The following is a 12,427-nucleotide window of genomic DNA, read 5'->3' as shown; positions in this document are numbered from 1 at the left end:
AGTTAGTTCTCCAAATGTGTTCTTTAAAAAAAAGTGTTTTAACTTTCTAGGTCCTTTGTATTTTCATATGAATTTTAGAATTAGCCTGGCAATTTCTATTTTTAAAAGCCCATTGGGATTGCACTGAATCTGGAGATCAGTTTTGGGAGAATTAACATCTTAACAATATTAAGTCTTCTAATCCATGAACATGGTCTCTCTCTCCATTTTATTTGCTGTCTTTAATTTCTCACTGTAGAGTTTTCTGGGTTTTAGTATAGAGTTCCTGCATATCTTTTGTTAAATTTAACCCTTTCACGTTTTTTGATGCAATCATGTAAATTAATATTCTTAAATACATTTCATTTTCTAATTATGTGTTGCTAATATATAGAAATACAATTGGCTTTTATATCTTAACTTTGTATCCTATGGCTTTGTTAAAGTCAAGAGTTTAAGGTGAGTTTGTATGCAGATGTTGGGGGATCTCTTTTTGTGGTTCTCTCCTTTCTGAGATTTTCTGCTTCCATATCCAGCCACTCTGGCAGTCCCAACCTCTGATCTCTAACGTCTCAGCCCAAGACTGCTGCTTTTTGCTTGAACTCTATATGCCATGCAAGGAAACTGAGCGTGTCCATGAAGGAAAAGCTGGATAAATGTGGTTCTTTGGTCACTTTCCAATGCCTTCAGAACAATCTTTTTTTATATTTTATGCAGAGTTTGTCATTGGTATTGTCAGGAGTGTTAGTCTATTACAATCTACTCCTCCATTACTAGAAGCTAGAACTATGTGTCCAAGCTTAACTTTAAATATTTCATAGATTTCAAATTTGCTCAAATCTCTAAGCCAGATCCTCATTGGCTAACACTCTATCAGCAGTTTAAAAGATACCTTAATTTTCTTACTCAAAATAATAATCTGAATACTCTTAAGAGGATAATATGTGTGTTAGCTTGAGGTAAACATCTTCTGAACTTCCTTCTGTCCCAACTAAATGATTCTCTTCCTTTTTGCACTCCTGATCTCTGGCCGCAGCTCACAAAACCAGCCTCCTCTTCTTTAGAGACTCTTCCTATATGGTTTCTCCGATACGGCATTCTCTATACTTCTGGATGCACTTTTTGTGTTTTCTTCACTTCTCCTTCAGTTCTTGGCCCTTGTTTTTCTTACCATACTTGATACTTCAGGAAAATGCCTATTCAAATTGCTTCTGTAAAGAAAATATATTTGTATCACATAGGTGACTCACTGAGTGGGAAGCTCACCCAGTCTGAACGTCCTTCAAAGTAAACTGCCCATAAGAGGGCATCTGGATGACCAAACTGTTCACAGTGATTTATTCTGCAATGAACTGTTTGCACTGGTGGGATAGGAAAAGGGAGAGGGGAAGAACGGTGGACTGAAGGTAAAGAAGACTCTTTGAATCCGAGAAGCTTGACGTATCCCTAGATTAGAAGGAACTTTGTTATAGTGCTTCCTTTCTCAGATGGAATATGGTATTTAAAGATAAAATCATAACAAAAGACTATTTCCTTTTAACTTAGCAAAAACAAAATCAGAGGATAGTGGTCTTTTCACTTATTTAAAAACAAGATAATCAATGATATATTTCCATTCCACGTATAATAATTTGCTCCTACCTGTTGTTAAAATTAGTACAGTAAGTAAGATTTCTGCAGCCCAACTGGCAAGGTTCCCGAACATCTGCTAAACAGGTCAACATGGACACTTCCACTGGATTATATTCACAAAAGCGATCGAACTCTTGCCAACTCTGTGTATTGCCCCAGCTCATGCTATAAAGTTTAGTGCACAGTTCCCTGAAACAAAAATACAAATGCAGAAACACATAGATGAGCCAAATGAATAAATATTTGATTTGCATAAAATTCTAACCCTGAACCATACTTTAGAATATATGTGAGAAAAAAAGTACAAAAACCAAAAGACTTAAAATCTATCTCCTAGAATTTAGAGCCAGAAAAAGTTATCTTTTCTATGAAAAACTTAGCCTTCGTTTATCATCTCCCTCTTTCCTTTTTGCCATGGTTGCTAGAAAGCTCAATGCTAAATTTAACATTTAATTATAGTATCTGTACATATTTGTAATATTTTCGGATCATGGTTGACCCAGAGTAAGTGCAACCACAGAAAGCGAAACCGTGAACGAGAGGGTGGTAGAGGAACTACTGTATACATTATGCTCAATAAATATTTGTCGGATGAAAGAATGAAAGATTTTATATTTTCTAAACTCAAGTCTACACAATGCAGAAATATAACATAGGTTAGACTTTAAATCATTAATTAAAATGCTACTTTCTACTGGTTTTAATAAAAGAAAATAAGACACTGACCTACATGTTGAAGTGTTTGCTTTAGAACAACAATGCAATTTAGCCCCATCAAGGCCTGTAGAGGGAGGAGGGTGTAGAGTGACTCCAGGATGAACAGACTGTGAGCTTTCAAGAAAACACTGCCAAAGAGGATCCTGAGGCAAGGGCTGCGTCTTACAACCCTCGATGAGGCCATCAACAATCTCCATCTCTGTTTTCTTAGACATCAGAATTCTCTTGCAGGCGTTTTGGCAAGCATGATCTTCCGCTCTGTCACAGCAATATAAACCTACATTTTCAGAATATAAGTGGCTTAATTAGCTAATTTTATGTCATGCACTGCTCAAGATAGAAGAACATGGTGGTGTACTGGGAACCGTCACTTCTCGGAGTCATGTCAATATCTGCAGTATACAGGGCCTACCAGATCCTTTCTCCATTACTTTGCCCAACAGTAAATAAAGGTATTTACTAGGTATACCTACAGACTAGGTATCTATTACCAGAATTCACCACTGTGCCCAATCATGGGATCTCTAGCATCATTCCTACATAAATGAAAGGTCATCCTACACCTAAGAAGTCCTTACATGCAAGGTATTTTGTATTCCTAGATAAGGTATCATAGATCAAACTGGAATTATTTCATGTAAGAAACAACTGCCTAAAAGGGATTATATTTGGTCATAATGAGAGAGAGGACTAATTTTAATAGCAATAACCACAAACACCGTATTTCATCACATTATGGGATATGAGGCTTTTTTATATATCTGTGCAAGTTAATTAACCTAAGTTGTAATTTAAATAATACAATAGCAAACTCTGACAAGATATCGGTTTGATACTGCCTTTAATTTTCTACAAAGAATCAAAAACTTAAAGAATACTTTCAACCAGACTATAGAATTCAGACGGCTTCTTTGAAGTAGTTTTTTTCAGATGTCTTTGACTTTTTAAGAACTCTTTTCAGGCATATCTGTTTGTAACTTTCTTTCCCAGATTTCCAGACTCTTGAGAGGGTTGTTCTTTTACCGTTAAAAGTCTGCCTTTTTTTTTTTTTTTTTGAGCTTCAATCAATCACCTTAGCTCCAGCAACACCTCTGTCAGAAAGGCCTTTAAAATGAAGGTCATCTGTGGCAAATGCTTCATCACATAGCCACACCACAGAGTATCAAGAGCCTTAGAGTTCTGCTTTAGACGCTGGACAAACAAGGCACATAGCACTGCTTTTGAGTTTATAAAAACAAGTCTTTCAATATCCCAGAAGATCAAAACACTGGCCATTTGGCTTATGAATCCTATAAGTCTTTTGTCATTTTGGTTAATTTGTCAGCTCCTTAAACTTTGATAACCTCTAAATGAAGAAAATGGATTATAGGCTGTACAAAGCTGAGACTCTGAAGACCCCATAAGGTATGGGTTCATTAGGAAGCCCTAATTTTAAAAGGTATCAGGACCTCTTCTCATTTAATAATGTTTTTATTATAAAAGTAATAACTGTTTATTGGTAAAAATTTAAATCTTACAGATATATGTAATACAGAACAAACAGGTATATAACTAAAAATATATCATAGTTATACATTTAGTTTTGCAATGTTTTTTGCTTATTATATCTTGGACTTCTATGTGAACATACTTCTTTATGTTGGTTGTATGGTGTTGGTATTATAAAGATATATAATTTATTTAATCAATTTTAATCAATACCCTTTTAATGTATATTTGGGTTATTTCTAAGTTTCTCTATTACTACTAATGTTACAGCAAACATCCTTTATATGTGTAGATAAATGTTTGCAAATTTGTAAGTTTTCTTGATGGACAAAATGAGAAATGGAGTTCCTAGATTAAAAGGTATGATTATTTGAAATTCTCATGGTCGTAACCCAACCCGCCCCCGCTCACCTCACCCCCAATATCCATACTAACAAATTCTCCCACCTCAGAATAAAGAGTGCCTGTTCCTTCAAACCCTTCACAGATCTGTCTTTCTAGGTATCTTTTAGCTGTGACAGTAATGTCCAATCTGTCAAATCTAAAAACCAAAAGATGTCTGGTATTTCCCAAATGCCCCAGACTGCAGATATCTACAGGATTTTATTTCCTTTTTACAAATTATTTTACCAAAGATTGAAATGAGAGGAATATGTCCCTTTTACTTACTATCTGTTGGATTTCTCATTGGATAAGATTGGGTATAATTGTTCACACAGTGTATTAATTGTGGACTAATAGAGGCACAATAATTTTCCACTGCTTTGATCTGAGACGGACCAGGAGAAGAGTCTGTTCGAAAAATGGCTTGACAGTATTCTCGGCAGTTTGTGTGGTGGCCTGCATAACTGCAACAAACTGAGCCCACTAGGGAGAAGAAAAGATGACATTAAAATGGAAACGGCTATTTGTTAATATTAAATCATCATAATAATGATAGAACAATATGTGTCTTTTTGAATTTGAGAAATAAAACCAGGCCATAGAAGATAAGCACTTAAAATTGCACTACTGTAGGCATAGCCATGGGAACATTCAGGTGCTCAATGGTATAAAAGAAATTCACTATTTGTCAATTGATAGTCTGTAGTTCAGTGGTTCTCAGCGGAAGCAAACTGCACCCCACCCCCCACCAAATGTTTCTGGTTTTCATGATGACTTGGGAACCACTGCTGACATTGACTGTATAGTGGTCAAGACCGACAAACGCCCTGCAACGTACAGGACAGTTTCATACAACCAAAACTGTCTCCCAAAATGCCAATAGCACCCATATTGAGAACTACTAGAACAGCTTTTTTTTCCACAGTAGATTTGTGAATATTTATAAACAAAGCAAAGCAAAATGAAACAAACAAAACCAAAATAAAACCCCAAATGCCTCACATTTATAAAACAAGACCAGTAAAAACTAAGAGATATAAGGATCATTTCATAAATGTGACAATTACCTAACTGTATATCGTGAAACAAAATCCCAGTTCTATATGAGTATCTGCAAGAATATGCCTAAATTAAAACAGTCTTCACCTCATGACTGACATGATCTGCTTCAAATCTGAAAAGTAAAATCCACATTTGAAATAAATATGATTCCAGATTTGCATATTTTTAAAAATTGTGGGGGACCATTTAAGGTATCCGGGAAGAGCTAGATGAGCAACTGCGGGGTGCAGTTGTGAGATTTATAATGAAGAGCAAGAGACATTCACAGGAGAGGCAGAGGGGTCTGTGGGAAGCTGAAGAGAGCCAAGGTAGAGGTATGGCAGGAAAAGGTTATGAGAAAGGTAGGAAGGAAATCTCTGATAATTATTAGAGATGGTTATGGAGTGACCAGAATAAAGTTTCTGGTAAATTCCACAGACCAGGGAATGAGCAGCGAATTCAGGCAATTTCACAAATAAAGATCTGAGATGGGCCAGGATAATGACTAATGATTAATGCTAAAATCATATACAAATTAAACTAGGACTAAACTGATGCAGGACGGATCTGTTTCCTGGACTGGGGAACTATATTATACCTATTGTGACACCTAAGTTTTTGACTTGTAATTACCACCCAACTTAATGTGTTATTGCTGACTTGTTCATTTTCATCACAAAGAACAACTATTAATGACAACATTTATCACTGTCAAACTCAATGAGGATAAAGTGGGGGGTTTAGGGGGGCTGCTTAAGACAGAAGAGACAAGTGAGAATATGACAAGGATGCCTATCTTCTGATTCTCCATTATGCTGGCTTCCTTGCCAGTGTGGGAGGACATAAGATTACATGCCAGAGACTATGGGAAGTCTTCAACTAAGCCCCTGTAAGAAAGGGTAGAAGATAAAGTATAGGCAGCAAACGCTTCTTATCATACTTTGATATAATCCTACTGACAAGCTAGTCTAAACAACTCTTCGTTCCTCAGATGTGTTTCCCATCTCTAACTGGTCTCACTATTCCTTTCATCTGGAATGTCTTTCCTTCAAGGCCCAGCTCACTTACCAACTCCCTGCAGCTACCTCTAAGCACCCCTGCAGGATGTGATCACTCCTTCCTCTGAACTCCACAGCACTTTTATCAGTGACACTATCCCATATCCACCATGTCCCAGAGTTCTTTGTATACAGGTTGTGTCCCCTTCAGATGTGCTTTTGCCCTACAAAGAGCAAGCAGTCAATGACTGCTGAATGAACTGAGAGGCAGTCCTCCACAAGGGCTACATTATACCATGTGGGAGTGCTAAACTTCTGAAAGTGATTGTATTTATTCAAGTGGGGCATGATCTTCCTCTAACACAGCTAGCACTAGTATCTGCTATGAAAATCTGCAATTAGGACAGGGGAATCTTAATTCATGAATGGCCTGAACATCCTAGAGGAAAGTGCCTATCAGAATTCTCCTGGGCACATTCCTTCAGATGGTTTACTAACAGCCTAAGTCATAATGTCAGGGTCTTGGAAATATTTATAATAGCTAAATCATATTCTGTAAACTGTGTTTTGCTCTTTGGACTGCTTGTATAACCATCAACATATACTTACTTTCATTTCTGCTAATGCAACTGAAAAGAGCATTCTGTAAATTAAAGAAAAACAAACAAATAGAAATTAACAACCACATAGAATTTCTAATTTTATTTCACTTTATGGTTATATGGAAATCAGGATATCAAACTATTTCATTCTTCTCTAAATCCAAGACTGAAAAACAAAAAGCTATGAGATGGCATCCTGGTGAAAAGGGAAACCATCTTCTAACACATACTGGGGATCGAGATTTATCACCTGAGCCATAAGCTGACCATTTATATAGCGAATCAAGTTTACGTAAAGTTGTACGTATGTGGGTATTTGGGGGAAGCTACAATGTATTCATCTCAATTATTTCTTGCAGGTATATAAAAAAGCTTCCAGAAAATGACATAATAAAGGACTTTTAGGGAAATATATTTTATATAACTACATTTGAGAGTTGAATGAACTTTAGAGATCATTTCTAATTGTTCTCAAACTTGGCCACGAACTAGAATCACATGGCATTCCTAGGCCTTACTCTAGACTACAGAAACAGAATCTGGGAGTGTAGTATAAAAATCTATATTTTAAACAAGGCTTTGAAGATGATTCTTTTGTAGTCATTCTGGGAACAGAGTGAAGGAATCTCTGTACAGTTTTACAGATGAAGAAACTGTTCCATCAGCAGAGGAAAAATTGCCGCAAGTCACAGAGCAGGTCGAAAGCAGAGCCTATGACTAGAATAAGTGTTTATAGCCACTCCTAGATCATTGTTTAGAAAACATCACACTGTATTAAAGGAAAATAAGGAGAACAAGACAAAAAAATTCCTATACAAAGTCATTTGGATATTCAGGGCCTGTCAGCTATGATTAATATTACAACAGGAAGAGAATGGATTATTAAAAGAAATAATATGGGCACAAAAAAAAGGTAGATGGAAATCAAGTGTACCTTTATTGTTAAATAGAGATGATTTTGGCTTTTAAATTTAGCTAAATCACAGGCTGGCTATGTGATCTGGACTTGTTAAAAGAACCAGCTTTACTGATATTTAAACCTTAGCTTCAAAAATCTACGTAGTTGTGTGAAGCTGTCCTGCATTCACTTTTTTCAATAAATAATATTCTACTGTAGAAATAAATTACATTTAATTTATCCATTTAAAGCAAAACAAAACACCAGTCCTCATAGATGAAGGCTAATGAATTCACCCAGTATAAATTCTTTCTGCTAGTGAGCTCGTTAAGCAGTATAAGTGTAGCGAAAAGTAAACATTGTTGGTGTTTTAAAATAATGATCATTTTTATTTCTCTTCATTTATGCTTGTTTTGACTTTTCAGCTACCCAGTATAGATAGCCCTATATTTGGGTTCACTGGTTTCAGAAACTTTCCATAAAGCGATCTAAATCAATATTAAAAAGCAATCTGCTACCAGCTTTCCAGCCCCCTTTGATTGGGTGAATACAATTCTCATTGCTCTTTTCTCTCTAATACGCTGGTTGGTTGTTCTATTCAGTTTTGGCTTTTTTGACCTTGTACCTAAAGAAATGTGTTTATTATTTTGGTGGTCACCCTGGGTTACATACACTGATTTCCATTTTTGGTATTCTTCTAGTTATTCTTAAAGTCTCTAGAGCAGTGGTTCTCAAACAGGAGTTATTTTGCTTTCTAGGGGATATTCGGCAGTGTGGAAACATTTTCGGTTGTCACAACTGGCAGTTGGGGAGAGTATATGTGCAACTAGCATCTAGTGTGTACAGGAGACCAGAGATGCTACTAAATATCCTACAATGTACAGGACAGCTCCCCACACAACAAAGGACTATCCAGCCCAAAATGAGAATAGTGCCAAGGTTGAGGAACTACTCTAGAGACTTACAAATTTGTTAAAGCTGGATTTTTCAAAAAATTGACCTTATAAATAAAATATAACTCTGGTCAGCCTATGGATCACTTAGCTTCAAAGAATGGTACTAAATGATGCAGAATCTGAAAAATGTCAGAGATCATCTAATCTCACTCCTATTTGACAGAAACCAGAGACTGAGGCCTAGAAAAGAGAAACACTTATGGATCCCAGCTTTCGCCCACACTAACATGGTCGAGTTGAACAGAAAGAGACCATATGGCATGAAAGCCTAAAATATTTGCTGTCTAACCCTTTATAGAAAAGGTCTGCTGGCCTCATATAGAAGAAAAGCACAGCTGTCTCCCTTGACACAACATCCAGAGTTCAGAGATGTTCCCTAAGTATCTCTCATTTCTCTTAATGCCTGTTGATGGACCCTTCACACATCAGTTTAACCTACTTTGTTGAACCATAACATTTTATATTTCCACATGGCAGCACCTCATACTAATACTGTTTTGATATTTCTACCTTTATCAATTTTAAGGTTAACAAGAATGGTTCTTCATTCAAGTATACCAATATTTGATGAATTCAACAGTATTGCTGCTTACTTTACACTCATCATGATTTCATAGACTCTAATCACATCATCATCTTTGATAAAATATTTCTAACCTTATGTAACTATATCTACATATAAACTATATCTTAAGTAACTATACTTAAGGTATAAACTAAAGGTAACTACTTTTCACTGCTTAAATTGTTGCTAATTAGTTTGACAGGGCTTAACATATACACATAATGAATTACAGCATTAATTTATAGTTTCTCCGTTTCTTAAGAGAACCAGTCTCCAGGGTCTTAAAGTCAATTCTTAAGTCTCTCAAATGTCCGATCGCCATCTGGTGGCAAAAGCAGGAGGTAACTGGAGGTTTATACTTTGAGCCTCTTTTGACCTTCTACCACCAATACTATACACTCAATGTGCCTTCCTATAACAGCTCCCTCGCCCCACTCATCTTACTCTAGAATAAATCAAAGTTAGTGTTACTGAGGTGAGGATCTATCACAACCTGAGAGACCCAAAGAACATGCCGGTGTCCCAGAGTTGAAAGGGTCCCAAGACATCTTCAAATCCAAAAGCCTTCATTATACAGCTGGACATTGTCATACAGATACAATACAGTAAATCCTCACTTAACACTGTTGGTAGGTTCTGTGACTTTAGGCAAAATAACGGATAATGAAACCAATTTTACCACAGGCTAATTGATATAAACAAGAGTTAAGTTTCTATGGCATCTCTCATTGTTTTTTATAAAACGACCTTGAACAAAATGACCTTATTCAGGGATGTGCTATACTCATTCAAAGAATGCCTAATTCATAGGCATTTACATGGGGTTTCCACATAAAACCACTATTTATTCAGAAACAAAGAGCCTGTGTAATTCAGCTGTCCAGAGTGGAAAAAAAATTCTATTAAAAAATTCTATCTATAAAAATACTAACTGTAGCACCTTTTTACAGGCAACAAATTTTTGTTCGTCCTTTTTTGTTTGTCCTTTAAGTCTTACCTGATCTGTGAAGACTTCCCCATTACCCTGGGCAGGGATTTTTCCTCCAGGTTCCAATGTGTCCTGTATGGACTTCTAGCAATGTACTTGTCTCACTGTATTATAATGGACTATTTGAATTTCTCATGGAATAGACTACGAGTTCTTGCATAGAGTGGCTAAATCCTTTCATCTTTGTACCCTGAGAATAGTACCTGATACAAATTAAATCTATCGGTTTAGTTGTTTCAGTTCAATGAATGTCGAGTAGATAAATGAATGACAGATGCAAAGACAATTGAGATAGAGACTCTGCCGCCAGGAACTCAGAGTGTAGTATTAAAAAGTGAAATGTGAACAAAATTGTCCTAGATGATGACAAATACTATAATAAAGCATGTTAAAGGGTTTGGAAGCAGTAATCAATTTCATGTGTATGGAGAGAAGAAGGCTAGGCAGGAAAGGTTTTAAAGAACTGTCTAAGTCAGAATTTGAGGCAGAGGTTGCCAGTTGCATAGGGATAGTGGTGTGCTAGACCAGCTTTCGCAGGGGTCAGGGTGGGTGTGAGAGGAGTCCTGATTTATGGTGTTTGCTAATGTTGGTGGCATAAATTCCCCCATGATGGCTGCTTTCAAGTAAAACACTGAATATTTAACAATCAGTTATCCCTAGCTGATAGGTGCCAACTCCAGCATACTACTTACGTGGGGTGTGAAAGGATGGATTCAAGGAGGATTTCCAGATAGAACAAACAGGTTGTAAAATTAACAAATAAAACAAGTGGTCAATCTGGGAAATTACAAGTTGAATGCACATGTGGCTGAACAGTAAGGGAGAAAAGAGTCAGAGGTTAGGGAAAAGCTTAGTATAGCAGTCTGAGGAACACGAACTTTATCCTGTAGGTGAACTGCTGAAGCGTTTTAAGGAAGGGAGTGACATGACTATATCCAGTATTTAAAGAGACCACTCTAGGAGAAATGGAGATAGTAGATAAGAATTAGAGACAGGAAAGCTAGTTGAGGAGATGTTGGAGTAGTACAGAAAAGTGGTATAAAGGCCTGAGCTAAGACAGTAATCAAGGATCTGGAGAGAAAAATGATTTAAGATATATTTCAGAGGTAAATTTGGGGGGCTTGATAGCCAGTCATTTGTGGGAGATGGTGGGAAAGAGGAAAGAGTAGACAATACCTCTTAGGCTTTTAGTTTATGTGTCTGGGAGGACTGTGCTAGAATAACCAAGCAAGAAATTTAAGAAAAATAAGTTTTTGTTTTGGGGTGTGTGTGTGGTGTCGTGTAGCAGAAGGAGAGAAGGAAAGGGAGGTAGGGCAGGTAGGGAAGGTAACAACTAGTTTCGCTGATTTGAAATGCCAGTTGAACATCAAAGGAGTGAACAACATATCCAGGAGTGATTCAGGAGTGCTTAATAGAGGCTAGCAAAGAAGATTCTGGAGTTGTCCTCATACAGGGCGCTTAAAGCTATAGGAGTAGATGAGATTGCCCAGGCGAGGAAATCTGGCCATTTAGGTTAGACCAGGTCAAAATCTAATCTGACTGATCAGATTTCCCTTTTGGGATGAATTCATTCAGGTGACTTCTGAGAAGAATGGACTACAGAGGAAATACACTAGCACAGGGAGACTAAATATGAGTTATTACCTTCTCCAAACTACAATACAAAATATGACAAAACAAAAACAATATACAAATGGATAATATAAAGTTTTATATTATCTTAAGCCAGTACTGCAGGACCTAATAGGTTTCGCTCTTTTTGGAGCTCATCAGCTGCAGGTAACGGCTCAAATCTACTCTGATACAGTATATCTGGACAGCATTTTACTGTTTACCAAGCCTCCCATTGTTTTCTATTTACTACATCCTGGCAATTCTCAGAGTTTCCTTAGCATTAACTAAAAGCAGCTTTACACTTAGGTCTTGAAGGCTTTGCTGGGGTAAAGTACCCTACAATTCTTTTTGCTAAAATCCCCCAAAGCTGTCTGTCTCCTCTTTTCTTAGAACCGCTGTAGCACAGACCCGAGCACACTGAGGTGTAGGAGGCCTCTAGCTACCCAGGGAATCCTGCTGTCCTGACATTCCTGTACTCTTACCTCTAAATTGGGCTATTTTTCATCCCTTTTTCTTTATGCTTCTGGTAGTAAATCTAGAATCAAGGTTAATTTGAAGAATGAAA

The 12,427-nt window shown here is 36.9% G+C and overlaps 1 protein-coding gene across 1 annotated transcript in view; it reads right to left on the bottom strand.

Moving 5' to 3' along the window:
- Window positions 1-12,427, bottom strand: part of RECK (reversion inducing cysteine rich protein with kazal motifs) — a 63,821-nt gene that overhangs the window by 21,512 nt on the left and 29,882 nt on the right. Inside the window, exons 7-10 of the mRNA XM_011366296.2 lie at window positions 6,849-6,882; window positions 4,486-4,683; window positions 2,338-2,605; window positions 1,621-1,800 (exon numbers count right to left, since the gene is read on the bottom strand). Of these exons, the coding sequence (XP_011364598.1) occupies window positions 1,621-1,800; window positions 2,338-2,605; window positions 4,486-4,683; window positions 6,849-6,882 (680 nt within the window). The remainder of the gene's footprint in view (window positions 1-1,620; window positions 1,801-2,337; window positions 2,606-4,485; window positions 4,684-6,848; window positions 6,883-12,427) is intronic.

This window comes from Pteropus vampyrus, unplaced genomic scaffold (assembly GCF_000151845.1).
Source record: "Pteropus vampyrus isolate Shadow unplaced genomic scaffold, Pvam_2.0 Scaffold123, whole genome shotgun sequence".
Lineage (NCBI taxonomy): Eukaryota > Metazoa > Chordata > Mammalia > Chiroptera > Pteropodidae > Pteropus > Pteropus vampyrus.
The sequence above is the reverse complement of the archived record's forward strand: the minus strand, read 5'-3'. Positions and strand labels throughout refer to the sequence as shown.